At 51.1% G+C, this 19156-nt stretch overlaps 1 protein-coding gene across 1 annotated transcript in view; it reads left to right on the forward strand.

Moving 5' to 3' along the window:
• Cacna1b (calcium voltage-gated channel subunit alpha1 B) overlaps positions 1–18955 on the forward strand; it is a 188234-nt gene extending 169279 nt beyond the window's left edge. Inside the window, exons 39-46 of the mRNA XM_071601213.1 lie at positions 6757–6864; positions 7356–7468; positions 8388–8515; positions 11764–11899; positions 11993–12109; positions 12774–12978; positions 13264–13511; positions 13861–18955. Of these exons, the coding sequence (XP_071457314.1) occupies positions 6757–6864; positions 7356–7468; positions 8388–8515; positions 11764–11899; positions 11993–12109; positions 12774–12978; positions 13264–13511; positions 13861–14391 (1586 nt within the window). The 3' untranslated portion in view covers positions 14392–18955. The remainder of the gene's footprint in view (positions 1–6756; positions 6865–7355; positions 7469–8387; positions 8516–11763; positions 11900–11992; positions 12110–12773; positions 12979–13263; positions 13512–13860) is intronic.
• Positions 18956–19156: the final 201 nt, after the last annotated feature.

The raw sequence follows: 19156 nt of genomic DNA on the forward strand, positions 1-19156 counted from the left end.
CCAAAATTTATGAGAAAAGCAAAAGAACTTGAATGATAGTTCTGAAAATGAAGAACAGAGTTCGAAACTTACCCTTTTCAACAAAGCATCCTTGGTCTATGTGTGGATAAAAGGGTGGAGACACAGAGCAATGGGTAGAATAGATTCTCTCACTCATGTGATCAGCTGATTTCAACAAAGTTGCAAAGGCAATTAAAGGGGAAAAGATCATCATTCCCAACAGATACTGCTGGAAAAATTCAGACAAGTATATGCAACATGAAAAAAATTCTTGACTCTCACGATCTTAGTCTGCTCAGGCTGCCTGCACATAATACCAAAGACTGGGCAGCTTAAGCAGACAGAAACTCACCTCCCGTAGTTCTGGAGGCTGCGAAATCTGAGAGCAAAGTGCAGGCAGCGTAGGCTTTGTCCCGAGGACTACTCTTTTGGCTTCTAGGCAGCTGTCTTCTTGCTGTCATCTCATGGCCTTTCCTCTGCACAAGGTGAGAGAATACGCGTGCCCTCTCTGGGGTCTTATAAGGACACGGACCCTATGGGTCAGGCCCCACCCTTAGGCCCTCATTTAATACCAGTTACCTGTGACAGGCCTGGTCTTCCAACATGGTCACATCAGTGATGAGGCTTTTTTAAGTGAATTTTTGGGGAAAACAATTCAATCTATAGCACTTGAAATGGGTCATAGACAAATATAGAATCTCAAAACATAAAACATCTGGAACAAAATGTTGGCAAGTTTGAGTTAGGCAGAGATTTTTTAACACACAAAATACATCAACCATAAAAAAACAAGTTGATAAACAACTTCATTAAAATTAAAACTTTTGGGCTGGAGTTGTGGCTCAGTGGTAGAGTGCTCAGCTTGCATGCATGAGGCACTCAGTTTGATCCTCAGCACCACATAAAAATAAAATAAAGATATTGTGTCCACCTAAAACTAAAAAAAAAAATATTAAAAAAATTAAAATTTCTAGGCTGGGGACATATTGCAGTGGTAGAGCTTGCCTAGCATATGTGAGACCCTGGGTTCAATCCCTACCACTGCAAAAAAAAAAAAAAATCATCTAATTTCCAAAATTAAAATTTTAGCTGTGCAAAGTGTTGTATACCTGTAATCATAGCAACTCAGGAAGCCAAGGCAGGAGGGTTCTAAGTTCAAGGCCTGCCTGGGCATCATAGTGAGATCCTGTCTCAAAAATAAATAAAATTTTTGCTCTTCCAAAGATATTTAAGGGGCTGAAGATATAGCTCAGCTGTTGAGCACTTACATTATTATGTGCAAGGTCCTAGGTTCCATCCCTAGCACTGCCCCCAAATAAAAAGGTATTTAAGAAAATGAAGACAAGCCTAAGATTTAGAAAAGATATTTGCTTAACACATGTCTAATATAAGGATGGTATCCATAATATATTATAAAAGTCACAATAAGAAAATAAACAACATTCTTCATAGAAACAGAAAAAGCACTCCTGAAATTCATTTGGAAAATAAGAGACCCAGAATAGCCAAATCAATCCTTAGCAAGAAAAGTGAAGCAGGAGGCATCACGGTACCAAACCTTAAACTATACTACAGAGCCATAGTAACAAAAACTGGCATGGTATTGACACCAGAACAGACATGTAGACCAGTGGTACAGAATAGAAGACACAGAGACAAACCCACATATATACAGTTATCTCATACAAGACAAAGGTGCTGAAAACATTGATTGGAGAAAAGACAGCCTCTTCATCAAGTGGTCCTAGGAGAACTGGAAATCCATATGTATCAAAATGAAACTAAACCCCTAACTCTCAACCTTTACAAAACTCAAAGACAGTATGTGTGGGGACAAGTGCATGGAGTACTTCCTACATGACATATGTTAAGGGCACCTGAGTGGCAAACCACTTACCTGTAGGCACAGCCCTGGGCATAAGACTGTGTGTAACTACTCGCTCCATGGCCTGCTCCTTGATTGGTTGCCTCAAGTACAGTTGGAAGAAATTGTATTGGTGGCTGCCTATGATCTGCTTAGCTACTGTTATATGCATGGTTATATGCAATAAAATGTTATATGCAATAAAATCAGACCTGCTTCTAGCTTGGTCTCCAGAGGTCTTGATCCGTGACCCCGCAGCCACACTCTCCTCTACCCAGTTCTGTGGACCTCCTCGCTGGACGAGAGAGAGCCCACGCAAATATATAAAATTCTTAATTCTTCTAATTAACACCTCTTTGTGCAAATTTAGGAATTCCCTGTCCATGCCCTTGTCCTTTTCTATCAGGGTGATTTTTTAAAAATTTGTTCTAATTTGTTATCTATAACAGAATGCATTTTGACATATCATTCATAAATGGAGTATAATTTCTCATTCTTCTGATTGTACATAATGTAGAATCACACTGATCATGTAATCATATATGTACGTAGGGTAATACTGTCTGATTCATTCTACTATTCTTTCTACCCCTGTACCCGCTCCCCTCCCTTCACTCCCCTCTGCCTAATTCAAAGTACCTCTATTTTTCCCTAGCACCCCCTTATTGTGAATTAGCATCTGCATATCAGAGAAAACATTCGGCCTTTGGTTTTGGAGGATTGGTTTATTTCGCTTAGCATGATATTCTCCATCTCCATCCATTGACCTGCAAATGCCATGATTTTATTCTTCTTTAAGACTGAGTAATATTTCATTATGTATATATACCACATTTACTTTATTCATTCATCTGCTGAAAAGCATTTAGGTTGGTTCCATAGTGTAGCTATTGTGAATTGAGCTGCTATAAACATTGATGTGTCTCCATCACTGTAGTATGCCGATCTTTAAGTCCTCTGGGTTTAAACCAAAGAGTGTGATAACTGGGTCAAATGGTGCTTCCATTCCAAGTTTTCTGAGGAATCTCCATACTGCTTTCCATAATGGTTGCACCAATTTGCAGTCCCACCAGCAATGTGTGAGTGTACCTTTTCCCTCACATCCTCGCCAACATTTATTCTTGCTTATGTTTTTGATAACTGCCATTCAGACTGGAGTGAGATAAAATCTTAGAGTAATTTTGCTTTGCATTTCTCTAATTGCTAGAGATGTTGAACATTTTTTTGTGTATTTATTGATTGATTGTATTTCTTCTGTAAAGTTTCTGTTCAGTTCCTTGGCCCATTTATTGACTGGGTTATTTGGGGTTTTTTTTGGTGTTGAATTTTTTGAGTTCTTTATATATCCTGGAGATCAATGTTCTATCTGAGGTGCATGTTATAAAGATTTTCTCCCATTCTATAGGCTCTCTCTTCACTGTGAAGAAGCTTTTTAGTTTGGATCCATCCCATTTATTGATTCTTGATTTCACTCTTTGCACTTCAGGAGACTTGTTAATGAAGTCAATTCCTAAGTCAACATGGTGAAGACTTGGGCCTACTTTTTCTATTAGGCCCAGGGTCTTTGTTCTAGTACCTAAGTCTTTGATCCACTTTGAGTTGAGTTTTGTGCAGGGTGAGAGATAGGAGTTTAGTTTCATTTTGTTACATATGGATTCCCAGTTTTCCCAGCACCATTTGGTGAAGAGGCTGTCTTTTCTCCAAGAAATGTTTTTGGCGCCTTTGTCTAGTATGAGATAACTGTATACATGCGGGTTTGTCTCTGTGTCTTCTATTCTGTACCACTGGTCTACATGTCTGTTCTGGTGTCAATACCATGCTAGTTTTTGTTACTATGGCTCTGTAGTATAGTTTAAGGTTTGGTACTGTGATGCCTCCTGCTTCACTTTTCTTGCTAAGGACTGCCCATGTTTAAAATGAGTGATAGTGCTGAGGAGGACTATACAGAGATAGGGAAATGTGGACTTTTGAACACTGTTAAAATTAAAGGAAGCTTTTATAATATTTCTGTAAGGCAATTTGGTGTTATGTTAATGATAAATAGATATAGAGATAATAAAAACTGAAATTGCAAAAAAAAAAAAATTAACAAGTCATAATAAGAAAATAAACCAGTTAAGCACAAGGGCACAGGCCTGCAATCTCCCAAGTTCAAGGCCAGCCTTGGTAACTTAGCAAGCCCTGTCTCAAAAAATAAAAAGAACTGGGGATGTGGCTTACTAGTAGAGTGCATGCTTAGCATGTTTAGGGCCCTGGGTTCAATCCCAAGCACATGCATGTGTGTGCATGTGCACGCACGTGCACACACACACCCAGACGAGAAAGAAATAGAAGAACACAATCATAGTGAATAATGGTAGAAGATGTGAATAGACACATTGCCAAAGAAGATACATGAAAGTACACAAGCACATATAAAGATCTAATTGGAAAAATTAATAAAATGAGATAACACTACATGCCATTATAATGACTAAAATACTCTTTTGATTGACAGTATTAAGCAAGGCAACTGAAATTCTTATGTGTTCCTGGTAATAATTCAAAATGGTACAGCCCTTTGCCAAACAATTTGCTGATGCTTAGGTGGCTCAGCCTTTTCATTAGGAGATGGAAGCCTGCATGCAGATGTTTATGGCTTTGTTCTCAATCGCCCTGAACTGTAAACAGCTCATGTGTCCATCAACTGGAGATGAGTGGACAAACCAACACATTGTCGCACTGAAATAATATTTGGCAATGAAGGAAAAAAACAGCAGTGCCAGCATTATCAGGAGTCTCAAACACCCTGCAGAGTGAGATGTGCGATGCTCACCTGATGTTCTGAAGGATGTAGAACTGCGAGACACAAACACATCAGCAACCACAGGGCTGGTAGCAGGGCTGAGGACTGACTGGCCAGGGGCTCAGAGGGCTGGGGGCATGTGGCTGTTGTGCGTCTTGATTAGGGTGGTGGGTGCGTTCATCAAGATATAGAATGGCAGAACTACAAAGGATGAATTGTAGTGATGTGAATTAGGCCTTAATAAAACTGGTGTTAAAGAAAACAAAACCAGGTTATTTATCTTGCTGGCTTCCCATCTGCTCCCTCTTCTGCCCCACCATACTCCCTTTCTGGCACAAAGGCCTTGGTACTTGTGGTCCTTTTCTGCCTGCAGGGTCTCACATGTATGACGCCTTCCTCCTGGGAACTTCTTGACCATCCTGTCCAAAATTTAGCCCTCTGCGGACTTCTTTCCTCTCCCCACTTTGCTCTTCCTGTCCGTGGCACTTCTCACTGTTCAATGTACTGGATTTCTTTACTTTCTGCTACTCTGCAGAACAGAGTACAAACTCATAAAGGAAGTTTTTTTTAAAAATTTTTTTTATTTTCTGATTTTCTGTCCTGACACCTAAAACAGTACCTGACATCTAATGGGTGCTTAGTATTGTTGAATGAGTGGATGAGTGATTGAACTGCTATGTGTCACTTGTAAATTCCCATTGCTACCCCCCCAAACACACACACAGGCAGCACACACAGGCAGCACACATGCACACAGGCAGCACACGGCTCACACAGGCAGCACACTGCTCACAGGCAGCACAGTGCACAGACAGGCCGCACACTGCACAGACAGGCAGCATACTGCACAGACAGGCAGCACACTGCACACACAGGCACCACACTGCTCACACAGGCAGCACACATGCACCCACAGGCAGCACACTGCACACAGGCAGCACACTGCACACAGGCAGCACACTACACAGACAGGCAGCACACATGCACACAGGCAGCACACTGCAAACACAGGCAGCACACTGCACCAGGCAGCACACTACACAGACAGGCAGCACACATGCACACAGGCAGCACACTGCACACACAGGCCGCACACTGCACACACAGGCAGCACACTGCACCAGGCAGCACACTACACAGACAGGCAGCACACTGCTCACAGGCAGCACACTGCACACACAGGCAGCACACTGCACACACAGGCAGCACACTGCATAGACAGGCAGCACACTGCACACACAGGGAGCACACTGCACAGAGGCAGAACACTGCACACAGAGGCAGAAAACTGCACACAGGCAGCACACATGCACACAGGCAGTACACTGCTCACAGGCAGCACACTGCACACACAGGGAGCACACTGCACAGAGGCAGAACACTGCACACACAGGCAGAAAACTGCACACAGGCAGCACACTGCTCACAGGCAGCACACTGCACACACAGGCAGCACACTGCACACACAGGCAGCACACTACACACACAGGCAGCACACTGCACCAGGCAGCACACTGCACAGACAGGCAGCACACTGCTCACAGGCAGCACACTGCACACACAGGCAGCACACTGCACACACAGGCAGCACACTGCATAGACAGGCAGCACACTGCACACACAGGCAGCACACTACACAGGCAGCACACTGCACCAGGCAGCACACAACACAGACAGGCAGCACACTGCACACACAGGCAGCACACTGCACAGACAGGCAGCACACTGCACAGACAGGCAGCACACTGCACAGAGGCAGCACACTGCACACACAGGCAGCACACTGCATACAGGCAGCACACTACACAGACAGCACACTACACAGACAGGCAGCACACTACACAGACAGGCAGCACACTGCACACACAGGCAGCACATTGCACAAATGTGCCCACATATTCCTGCTGGCTGGGTGCTTTTCAGATAGCTCTGGCCAGCCTCCACACTGGTGCTTCTTCCTACCGTGCCTTTTTTCTTCTAGCACCTTCTGCATCCCATCTTCCCCCAAAATCTTTCCTCCCCTCTGCCTGCCCTAGTTCTGCCTGAGTGGGGGGGCTTCAGGATTGCTTCTAACATTTGTCTTCCCTCCCCAATCGCCCTTGCCCAGCTGGGGCAAAGCAGCACCAGTGTGATGCAGAGCTGAGGAAGGAGATCTCCTGTGTTTGGGCCAATCTGCCCCAGAAGACCTTGGACTTGCTGGTGCCACCCCACAAGCGTGAGTGGGAGGGCAAGAAATGCCCTCTACCCCCATCTGCCCCATCCCTGTGAGGCCGGGAGGGAGAGGCAAGGGTATCTTGTCTTGCAGAGGTGGTCTTCTCCCCTGGTCCCCCTGGCAGGGACATTGGATGGCTCAGGGACTGTGGGAGGTAGTCTGGAGTCCTCCTAGTGTGAGAATGGATTGTAAGACATCCAGGGAAAGGCAGAATGGATCCTAATTAATTTATCTTGGAGGGCCCTTGTGTGGCCAAGATGGGGGCACATCAGCCCCACACCAGGTGGGACAACTGCAGCATCTGGAGGGTTCAAGAAGCTGAGCAGCTATGGCCTGAGAGTCCCTCAACCTGAGGGCATGTCCCAAAGTCCCCATAGGGGGTGGGAGGTGAAGGAGAGGGCCTGCCTCACTACCTCACTCTGCCCATGTTTTCTGTGCTCTTTTTCCTCCAAACCTCCACCTCTGAGTCCTCCCTTGCCTGCTCTTCTCTCTAGCTGATGAGATGACGGTGGGGAAAGTCTATGCAGCGCTGATGATATTCGACTTCTACAAACAGAACAAAACCACAAGAGATCAGATTCACCAAGCTCCAGGAGGCCTATCCCAGGTACCTGGCTTCAGGATTCCAAGAAGCAGCACTCATGCCTACAAGCCCTGGCCTCTTGGGAACTGGGCAGTGGGGAGATTTGCACCCTGCTTAGAGAAAGTGCAGCAGTGGGAGGAGGCTCTACCCCAGTTTCCTGCTCTCCGTGGACTGTTGCCTGGTGGTATCATGGAGCTCCTGAGCTGCAGAGCTGCTCTTAAGGGGCAGAAGAAAGAGGGCTGAGGATAGAGGCTCTGGGTGACATCCCTCTTCTGTGATAGGCAATGGAAGAAAGATGCCAAGTGTCTGAGGAGGATTTTTTTAGCAGGTGGGTGGGAGGAGAACCTGTTGTTCTTGCATGTAGGCAGGGCCACTGCTGGTGCTGCACATGGCTCTGACCAGGAAGGTTTTGGGTCCATCTTTCTGGTGCTGTCACAGCTGTGTCTTTAGTGGGCACATGAGGCTCTGTCTGGAAAGTTCTGTAGTTGCACAGCTTCCTAGGGTACTCACCAGACCGTGGATGGGACACCTGGTGCTCACACTGCACCCCTTCCTGGGCATGGCATGCACACACGGTCCAGAGCTCCAGGCAGCAGTCCTGCAGTTGAGGGGACATGAAGCTGCTCTACTGTCTGTAGCCGTCTGGACCCTGACTTGTAGGAGGGACCCTGACTCTCAGAAGTGGTGAGCTCTGCCAAAGCCACTCACGGGGCAGACCTGTAGGAGGTGTGAGGGTTCCCCACCCACTGCTCTGATCACACGTTCTTTTTCTGAGGTGGAACAGGGAAAGCAAGGGGCCCCTCACTGTAGGACAGGGAGCTCTGAGCTGGGCTTGGGTGGGAACTGGCTCCATCACATGCCACGTGCAACCTCCATGCTGAGGGCACGTCAAGGTCCACCAGGCTGGCCCCTAGAGCAGTCCCTCTTCCTGTGCCCTTCACAGATGGGCCCCGTGTCCCTGTTCCACCCTCTGAAGGCCACCCTGGAGCAGACGCAGCCAGCCGTACTCCGAGGAGCTCGGGTTTTCCTTCGGCAGAAGAGCTCTACGTCCCTCAGCAATGGTGGGGCCATGTGAGTGCCATGTGCAGGCGGGGTGGGCTGCAGGGGGCCCAGAGCCAGTGGGAGAGGAAGCAAAATTCCATTTTTTCACCCTGCCTGGCTCTCACTTCCTGCTGGCCTCAGGTTTGCTCCCTGAGGGGCTCATTGGGAACCTTGATGGCTCCCAAGGATGGGAGCCCCTGGATCCCATCCTGGCTTCAGGGACTGGCCCTGGCCACCTGCCCACTCTACTGTGGGTGCAGCCAGATGCCCTCTGGTGTGCTGCAGGGAAGCCTGGGATAATCGTCACCATGAGTGGTTCTCCACTCGCCAAGTTTGAGGCTGGACTTGCAGGTGACTCCTGCGATTTCAGGTAGCAGCATAGAGCTGCCAGCTAGGACAGCTTGGCGACAGGTGCTCCTCTCTCTCCTCCAGCTTCTGCTCTGGTGCCTGCAGACCATCAGAAGCTGTTGCCCCACCTCAAGCCCACCCTTCCTGTCTGCCTGTCAGTGTTCTCTCCTCCTGGCTCCTCCACATGTTGTCCTAGATCCCCATTTTGGAATTGATTTCTGAGGCTATTGTATTTCATACACAGATCGGTCATGTCTTAGTTCTATCACTTAACTTTTGCCATATCACTTAGTGCCAAACCACCCAAGCCCATGTGCCATCATCTCTCCCTGAGGGGTGAGGCAGTCTCCACGGGGCAGGGCTCTTGCAGGCTTCCTGGACAGCAGGCTTTGGTTTGCGAGGTGTGTGTTGTCTGTCACCTGTCATCACCAGTGGGCCCAGCTGCCTTGCACTGGCCCAATGAGTGGCAGGCACCCAGGATGCAGACCCTGCTAGAACCTGTGCTCCTGCCCAGTGGAATGCAACCTAGTCACCCAAGCACTGTACAGCAGGCCTGTGTCCAGTTGTGGGCAGTGCAGAGGAGGATGCAGAGTTCAGGTGCTATGAGGAAGAGCCGTCCTGGCCTGGCCCAGCCCTACAGCACCCATTCTATGCTCTCCTTGCTGCAAGTGGGTTGGGGGCTCCAGGTTTGCATTTAGAATTAAACAGATGATTCTTTGTATATTTGTGTGTAAGAGTATGTGTTACAGATGTATGAGTGTGTAAGAGTGAATGAACTTGAGTGTGTGAGAACATATGTGACAGTGTGTACATGTGCCAAGGGTATGCATGTGCGTGCATGTGTGTCTATGGAGAGTGTGTGTACAGATGTGTGCATGTGTGTACATGAGTATGTGTTAGCATGTGTGCCTGGTAGTGTGTGTTAGAGGGTGTGTGTGTCTGGGTGTATGGAGGGGAGGGTGTGTATAAGAAGATCAAAAGGAGACAGAATCCAGGTGCAGAGACAAAGTGGCAGGATGGCAGAAAGGCAGCAAGCTCCTTGTCCAAGTTGCCAGCCTTATTTTTATCAACAGGTCACATTACGTCACTGGCATCAGTAGTGCATTAGTGTTCATTGCGTCATTAGGCAGGTTACAGAGTCAGCAACAATATGCACCTTATTCCTCAGTTACATACTAGAGTTGAAATGTGCAATGTGAGGAGCTTTGTGTAGCTCTCAGGAAAATCCATTGTTTAAAGTCACTGTTTCGTGGACAGGTTCAGGCTGAGCATAGCTTGATGAAACATTGTGGTTGTCTAATGAGAGAGTTCCCTTATTCCCAGGAGCTGAGTGCCTGAGACAAGGTGGAGACTGATAAGACTCTAGCACAGAGCCTCCTCATGCAGGGCACTGCCACAGCAGCTAGGCACTGCACATGTATCATTCATCTTACTAGTTCCTGGGGAAAGTGCAGAATGTTCCAAGTGTGGAAAAAGGGTGCCGGTCACCTTCCTGGAGTTTGCTCACTAGAGGAATGTTGTCCTGTACATTTCCACAGCAAGATCCTTCCAGGTGTGTGCCAGGTGTGTGTTGGAGAGTGTGTGTGCCTGGACATGTGGGGTGGGGGGCATGTGTGCCTGGGTGTGTGGGGGCAGGGAGGGTATGTGCCTGGGTGTGTGTGTGGGGGCATGTGTGCCTGGGCATGTGGGGGGTGAGGGTTTGTGCCTGGGTGAGTGTGTGTGTGTGTGGTTGTCTGGTGAGTTTGGGGGAGCCTGTGCCTGGGTGTGTGTGGGGAGGGTATGTGTAGGTGGGTGGCGGGGGGTAGCTGGTGAGTTTTGGGGAGCCTGTGCCTGGGCGTGTGTGTGGCGGGGGTGTGCTTGCTGAGTGTTGGGGAGCCTGTGCCTGGGCATGTGTAGGTGTGTGCCTGGTGAGTGTTGGGGAGCCCGTGCCTGGGTGTTGTGTGTGTGGGGTGTGCCTGGTGAGTGTTGGGGAGCCTGTGCCTGGACGAGTGTAGGTATGTGCCTGGGTGTGTGGGGGTGTGAGGTGTCTCTTGGGTTACTCTGGGCCAGGTGTTCAGAATCAGGTACCCTGCAGGTGGCAGATGTGGCTCTTAGAGGGTAAAAAAAGCACCTGAGCTCACTAGGTTTGTCAGATCCAGGTCCAGCCCTGCTGTCCTCCCAGTGCCAGTCTTCAGGGGCTGCCTACACACCCAGTGTGGAGGGTGCCTGCAACACCCTTGGAAGATGGAGGCCATTCCTCCCAGAAACCCTGCAGGGGCAGGTCTGGCCTGCTGCCAGTACTGCCACTGTGGTCAGCAAGGCTGGCGCTCTACATTGAGCTCAGTGTGGGCCGTGCTGCAGTCTGTGACAGGATCACAGTGCAAGGGAGCTCTCCCAGCAGACCCAGTGCATAGTGAGGGTAGGTCGGGAGCAAGCAGGCCTATGTGGGTGGATGCCTGAGCAGACAGCAGAAAGCTGGGAAGGCCCTCAGGCTGGGGTTCAGGGAGTCAGGAGCTGCCAGCAGGGGACCCCTGAGAAAGGAAGCCCAGGACTAGCACTGGGGCCAGCATCTGCCGTTTGTCAGGAGGGACAAGCCCTGCACCCATTTCACAGATGAGCCCTTGTGGGGTTGAGGAACTTGCTGATTGTCCCTGGATCAGGAGGTGACAGGTACAGGTTTCCCTCAGAATGAGCACTCTGAGGCTTCTCTGCCCTTGGAGTCCCCCACGCCCCCAGCTCTGACTCTCATGGGCCTGAGCTCTGCGAGGGGCCTGCACTTGGTTCCAGCCTGCACAGCCATGCTGGGACTCCTATGACAGGGAGGGCTCATTTCAACCATGGAGAGGTGGCCGAACCCCTGGCCTTGCTGAGGATAGCCAGTGAGGATTCCTCAGTAGGCATTTTGCAGCCTGTGTTCTAACCCTACAGAGCATCCCTCTTCTCTTCTGCAGACAAACTCAAGAGAGTGGCATCAAGGAGTCCGTGTCCTGGGGCACTCAGAGGACCCAGGATGCACTTTATGAGGCTAGGGCACCCCTGGAACGTGGCCACTCAGCAGAGCTCCCTGTGGGGCAGCCAGGAACACTGGTGAGCCCTCCCTGGAGGGGGTTACATGAGATGGGGTGGGGGTGGGTAGACCGTGCCTTGTGGGGTGTGACTAGGAGGCTGCTGTCCCCCCAGGCTGCGGATGTACAGATGCAGAACATGGCACTGAGGGGTCCTGATGGGGAGCCCCAACCTGGGCTGGAGAGCCAGGGCCGGGCTGCCTCCATGCCCCGCCTGGCAGCAGAAACACAGGTGAGTAGTCTGGAGGGGTCTGTCCAGGGTGAGGGTGAGTGAGGGCCTTACCCCGTGAGACACAGAGGGGTCTGCTTGGAGGGACTGCAGGGGCCTGAGCCTCCACCCTGACATTCAGGGCTGCCTGGCTGCATGTCTGCTCCTTGCTGCCCACACCTCCTTCCTGTGCTCCTGGTTCTGGACATCGTCTCTTCTGCTCTTTGCATGTCCTTACTCATGGCCTAACCTAACCCTAACCGGTGCTCACCCTGACCCTCACTATCCTTTCTTTCTTCTTGCTGTTCTTGCCTCTTCTGGCCCTGAAGCCCCCATGGTGGCCAAGTGTAGAGCAGCTTCCTCATCCTTGATAGGGGTTGGCTGTGCCCCAGCCCCACAGGGAGAGCCGCTTTCCATAGTGCAGCCTTGGGGGCAGCTTCAGGGACCAGTCTCTCTGACAGACTGAGGAAAGTGATCCCTAGGCAGCTCTGGGCTCCGCTTGGGATTCTCCACCTAGGCCAATGGCCCCACTCCTGGCTGCACACAGGGCCAGGCATCTGTGACTCCCAGCAGGTTCCTTCTGACTGGACCTGGGCTGCCCTTCTGCCCCCGAGCCTGCCTTACCTGCAGCCCTGTGCTTCCCCAGGCCCAGGCCATGCACCTCCTTGTCCTTTTTCCTTGCCCACAGCCGGCCCCTGATGCCAGCCCCATGAAGCGCTCCATCTCCACGTTGGCCCAGCGCCCACACGGGGGCCACCTCTGCAACACCACCCTGGACCGCCCTCCCCCCAGCCAGGCACCACATCACCACCACCATCGCTGCCACCGCCGTAGGGACAAAAAGCAGAGGTCCCTGGAGAAGGGGTCCAGCCAGCATGCCGACACAGATGGCGGTGCGTGTGGAGGGGCCTGGGGTGCCTGTTATGGGGCTGTGGCTTGATCTGGGGGATCCCAACAGCCCACGGGAATCCTCTTCCTTGGTGTCTCTCATGGCCCCAAAATGGGCTAGAGCAAGAGGAGTGAGTTCTAGGTCTGGGGACCAGTCGGGACCACATGCCACCGGCTTCCCTTCCCCAGCACCGCTGAGGTGTGTCCTGCTCCCTGTGAGGACTGGGTCTGGAAAGGTCTTCCTGCCTACGCTGGGCCCAACCGAGCTGACTTCTCCTCTTCCTGGCCAGCACCAAACAGCACTGCAGGGCCCAGCCTGCCCCCAGGAGAGGGGCCCCCAGGCTGCCGGCGGGAACGGGAACGCAAGCAGGAGCGAGGCCGGTCCCAGGAGAGGAGGCAGCCCTCGTCCTCTTCCTCAGAGAAGCAGCGCTTCTACTCCTGTGACCGCTTTGGAGGCCGTGAGCACCCTCAGCCCAAGCCCTCCCTCAGCAGCCACCCCACGTCCCCAACAGCAGGGGAGCCGGGACCCCCACCACAGGTGAGTGGCAGGGTGGTGTGGGCCCCTTCCAACTCCTTCCCCAGGCCACCCAGCCGCCCTGCTCTGCCTGCCGCCTGCCGCCTGCTGCCTGAAGGGCCTGAGCTACACTGCTCCTTGCTGCCCACTCAGCCTGCACTCCAGCCGCTGTCCCTGCGTGGTTGTGCCAGGGGCTTGCTGCTCTCCCAGCCACTTCTTTACCTCCAGCCTTGCTGTGCTGTGGGAAAGGGCCATCCCCCACGGCCCTCCCTCCTGCTTCCCCATGCCTCATGACCCCTGCTGCCTTGTGCTGCACACTGTGTCTGTTTGGTTTGGTTTTATTTTTTGTTTGCTGCTCTCTTTCTTTGTGTAGGGTAGTGGTTCAATTAACGGGAGCCCCTTGCTGTCAACATCTGGTGCTAGCACCCCGGGCCGAGGTGGGCGGAGGCAGCTCCCCCAGACACCCCTGACTCCCCGCCCCAGCATCACCTACAAGACGGCCAACTCCTCCCCGGTCCACTTTGCTGGGGCTCAGAGTGGCCTCCCGGCCTTCTCCCCTGGCCGGCTCAGCCGTGGGCTTTCTGAACACAATGCTTTGCTCCAGAGAGACCCCCTGAGCCAGCCCCTGGCTCCAGGCTCTCGCATCAGCTCTGACCCTTACCTGGGGCAGCGCATGGACAGCGAGGCCTCTGCCCACACCCTGCCTGAGGACACACTCACCTTTGAGGAGGCCGTGGCCACCAACTCAGGCCGCTCCTCCAGGACTTCCTATGTGTCTTCCCTGACCTCTCAGTCCCACCCTCTCCGCCGTGTGCCCAACGGCTACCACTGCACTCTGGGACTCGGCACTGGCAGCCGGGCGCGGCACAGCTACCACCACCCAGACCAAGACCACTGGTGCTAGCTGCACGGAGACCATGCGCCTCAAGGCGGCAGGCACCTGTGGGTTCCCGTTGATGAGTTTTATCATCCATGCTGGGCTTCAGGGCCGCAGCCCTAGGAGGAGGGGCCGCCATGCACCTCCTTGGTGGAGGCTCCCATTCCTCTCTCCTTCCTCTTTTACACTGGATGGACTAATAAAGCCCTTCTTAGAGGGACATGGCTCTCTAACCCCTCGTGTTCTGCCTTCCTGGGTCTCATGCCACACGTCAGAGCCTAAGCAGGGCATGGCTGAGCTGAGACAGACCTGATGGGTCCGAATCCCAGGTCTTGGCCTCCAGCATCCAGAGCAGGTGCCCAGAACGTCGTGGAGGAGGCCTGAGTCTCGTGGGGAGCACTCACATCCCAATGTGTGCTGGCGGGCCGGGCACGCCCGAGAGCGTGGAAAGGAGCCAGCTGTGGCCGGCAGCGGGCCTCCTGCTCACACACTGCTGTTGCTCTTGCCACTGAACCGCAGATGGCGTAGAGTCACACTCTATCTATCTGTCCCTGGACACTGCTGCCCCGCAGGGACTAAGTCTGGAGAAGGCTCTTGCTGTCGGCGTCTGTTTGCAGCACCCTTCACTGTCATTTCTGTATACTTGATCTGGAACATAGGAAAGCAGGGGAGGAAATGTTGACTTTAAAAACCAACCTGTAGGAAGGTCTCCACTGTTGTGTGCTTCTGTGTGGACTCCCCCAGCTCGGTCCTTCCCCGGCCGCCCTGGCTCTACCGCTCGACCAAGTGCCTGACCTCTGGCTCCTGGCATCACACGCTGGGCGAGTCCTCTGAACCATCGGGTGGATTGTGTGAGAACTGCTCATAGTGGCCAACAGGTAGAAAGCTGGTGGTCCTGGACGACAGCAGCACATCACAATTGGTGACAGGTGACTGCCCCACGAACCTCCCGCAGTGAGGAGGTTCTAGGAAGCCGCGGAGCTGCAGGGCATGTACTTGAGTGAGGCGCTTTCAGTCTGTTCTATGTCTGATTCTCAGGGACGGATGCCTGCGAAGGAGGGCGTGATCTCTGTGTGTGAAGTTTTCACCGAAGGCTGGGGAGACTGAAGGGCCAGTGGCGGGGGAGACTTGACCGAGGGCTGTGTGTCGGGCCATCAGGCAGGAGGGAGCAAGTTGCCGGAGGGGACTGGCAGGGGAGAGGTGACTCCTGGGCTGAGGCTGGGTGTGCCAGCCCAGCCGGGGTCCCAACCCAAACAAAACCTGACCTCATGGCCGCTCTCCAAAGAGAAAGTGGCTCACCACTGGGCATGTGTGGGTGAGTCCGTGGCCGTGTCCTCCGTGTCTTGAAACTTCAGAGGATATCTCTGGGACTTTTGGATTCTACCCCATGAGTCTCCTCAAAGAAGCTTTGTGGGTGTGTGTGCGTGTGTGCTCACAGGTGACGGGCGTGTGCAGGTGTGTCACTGAGTGGTGTCGACAACCATAGGGCTATGCAACAAAAGACACATTCAATAGAAACAAACACACAGGCCCACCGCCTGGTCTAGGGTTTCAGCATGATTGTGACCAAACCTTTTTATAGAATTTCCTTATGTGAAGGCACAACACTCTGAAACTTAACAATTAGCAGAATATTTTATTCCAATAGGATAAAATTAAGCAGGAATCTTGGACTGTGCATGTGACTCTGCACTTGTGTGGCAAGTAGAGGGCTGTGCATTTTGATACTGGTGTTTGTCTCTGTTCCTGCCCTAGCCCGTGTTCTTGGGTGCCGAATGCACACATTCCATGTAGAACCACAGCTGTCTCTCTGGGCAGTCCTGGGTCAAGAGCCCTCTTTTCTAGACCCACACAACCTAGCTGGCTGGCCTGGATCCTTCTAGGCATTGGCATTCATGGCAGTTGCAAGGTGGGGGAGGGAGACAGCAGGGCTTGCCTTTTTGACTTCGGGTTTGTTTCTGTACTGTCTCTTTTCAAGCTATCGTCTGTTTCCCTTGAAGTCTTACAGTGAGTTGCCAAATTTGAAATGCATCAGCCAGCTGTCTGCATCTGGAACCTGTCAAGCAGCGGCTGACCTTGAACAAGTCACGTGTGCATGTAGAATATACACATATATACGTTATTCCAGTATGTGCATGAAGTGTATATCTTCCTACTTTTTGATACAATGTACTCATTTGTTAATTTTTAATTATATTTGATATAAATTGAAGGTTTGTTGCAAAACTTTATATTTAACAGCAGTGTTAGAGAGAGAGTGAGAGAGAGAGAGAGAGAGAGAGAGAGACCCAACCATGGAACATAACTGGTATCTACTTAAAAAAAAAAAAAAAGAATCCTGTGATTGACTTGTTTGCTGCCTGAGTAATATTTACAAGCCAAACTTTGGATTCTGATATTGTTTCTACAACGATATTTTGTATGAAGCAAAGTCCTTGGATTAAAATAAAAACTTAGCAAAAAAAAAAAAAATAAAAAACAAAACCCCTGCCATGCTGCCTGTGGTACGTGGGCACGTGTCTTGATGCACCTAATGGGCGGGGCACCCAGCCAGGAAGGCGCAGGAGAAAGTGCGACATTCTGGACCTGCCTATGTAAGTGTGGCTGGGTTAGGGTGGGCGGAGGTCCTGGCCTCCACAGTGTGTGGACTGCCTTTCCCAGGGGCCTCCAGGCCCCCTTCGGATCTCCACATATGGGTGAGTGGACACCTATTGTCCCGGGCACAGGTGGAGAGCATCCTGCAACTCCCAGAGACCCTGGGGGCTTTGCTCCCGAGCTGCAGTTTCTCCTCATAGTGGTCTCTGGTTCTTACATCCAATTTCTTAAACCCAGGCTCCTGAAACAGGTGGTTTTCTTACTGCTTTTTCTTCTCTCTTTTCCCACTTCTGGTGATAGCAGAGATAAATATAGGCATTTGTCAGTTCAAGGGCTGGGAACAGATTTCATCCAGTAACTACTGAGGTAGTGGAAGGAGCTAAGCTCCATTCTCATTTGTGTAGAGGTGGTTTGACATTTTGAAGGGGAAAGTAGGGAGGAGAAGTGTTTGAGTTCAAGAGAGTCAACAAGGTAGAGAGGCAGAGGGTCAGTGTGTCACCAAAGGGATCGAGGAGGCACTCCTGTGAGGACAGGTGAGACACAGCAAAGGTCTTAAGGGCAGCAAAGGTGTACGTACCCCACGGCAGAGTGTATTGCCCGCCCCTCAGGGAGGAGACTGAGGCACGCCAAAGGTGAGCTCCCTGTGTGTGTGACTTTCCAGGGGAGAAAAGTGCAGGTCCTTAGGCTTCTTCAGGATTCAGTCTCTCAACAGTCATCCTGCATTGAGTTCAGGATGTTCCTCCTCTGTCGAAACAGTCCAGCCGTAAGTCATCTGGGGGCACGTTGTGCAATTCTTTGAACCTGGAGACTTGTACATTAATATGTTCGTGTTCTCATCAATTTGTTGCAAGCATGCACTGAAAGTTTTGTTCATCTTACCAAAGGTCTCCATCTACTAGAGCGTCTCCTTCTCCCTCAGAGCCCACCTATCTCAGTGCATATGCAGTTAGGCCAGCTGTTGCTGACAGTTGTCTGAGTAAGGATTCTAGCTTCTACAAGCATGAGGAGATACCCCATCCCCTTCTCAATCACATTCCAAAGGAATTGTTCTCAGAGGCCCTTCTGAGTTGCAAGAGAAACGTATTTTCAGTTGCAAGCCCTTTTTAGTAAATACTTCAAGAAGGGGAGGTCAGGGCCTGTCATCTGGTGTGGGTTAGAACATGGTAAGTTTTCCTGGCAGTATTGAGCTTTCCTGAGGCAAATGTTTTAATGGAGGTGGTGGAGGTGGAAGTGTTGCTGGGGTCACCCTAAGCTACTTGAGCCTGGTAGGTTCACTTGGTGAAAACTCTTAGTGCCAGGGTTTGGGCCCAGTTGTCATGTGCTCAGAGTTCTGCACTTCTCATTGGGCCCCTGTGCCTTTAAGTGATCTCTAGTGGTTGTTTACAAAGAAGGAATGCAGTTCCAGGTGGTTTCACACATTTTCTCTTCAGCAATTTTTCTCCATAGCATCATGCATTCTGGGATGTTCCAGTCTCACCCATCCAATCCAGCCAATTCCCTTTATTCTCATAGGAAAAATTAGTAAAGACATTTCCATACTTATTCAGCTCGTTCTGTTAAGTAGAAGAGTTAAGTGTGGCGACGGCTTAGAAGAGTCTGACAGTGAAGCTCCGCGTGAAGGTCGTGTTGCACAGAAATGACACTGCCCTCCCCACAGGCTCCTGCTCTGGCCGACATGCGGAGCAGAGCTTTGCGCCTGTTCTAGATCATAGAAGACACCTGCTGCTGTGGGGTCCCTCAGATGGTGAGCCAAGACACTCAGAGCCATGGCCAATGACATTCCAGCTGCCACCCAGGGCGTTTGCTGGGCTGCTACTGCCGTCTTCGAGCCCAGCAGGAAGGAGATGCAGCTGGCTGCCCTCGGGACTTGACACTGGCCTGCCTCCACAGTAATGGTCTGCTTTTCTTTATTTTTGTAGAAATTTCTCCTCATTAAATGGTGACTGCCAGCACCACCTAACAAATACCCTCTGTGACCAAGTCCCGACACAGTTCAGTTTATCCCTAATAAATAAAAAATAACCAATTGAGAAAATGGACTTAACATTTTCAAAGAAAAGAATATCTTCTCTTGAACAAGACAGGAAACTGACAGAGATTCTCTGCCTGTCAAACTTCTATCAGGTTCCAAACACTCTCCTGGGCCCATCCGTGCGCGTCCGCCCTTCCTTGTACAATCCAGTGCTCCAGAGCACAG

Source organism: Marmota flaviventris, chromosome 13, assembly GCF_047511675.1.
Source record: "Marmota flaviventris isolate mMarFla1 chromosome 13, mMarFla1.hap1, whole genome shotgun sequence".
Lineage (NCBI taxonomy): Eukaryota > Metazoa > Chordata > Mammalia > Rodentia > Sciuridae > Marmota > Marmota flaviventris.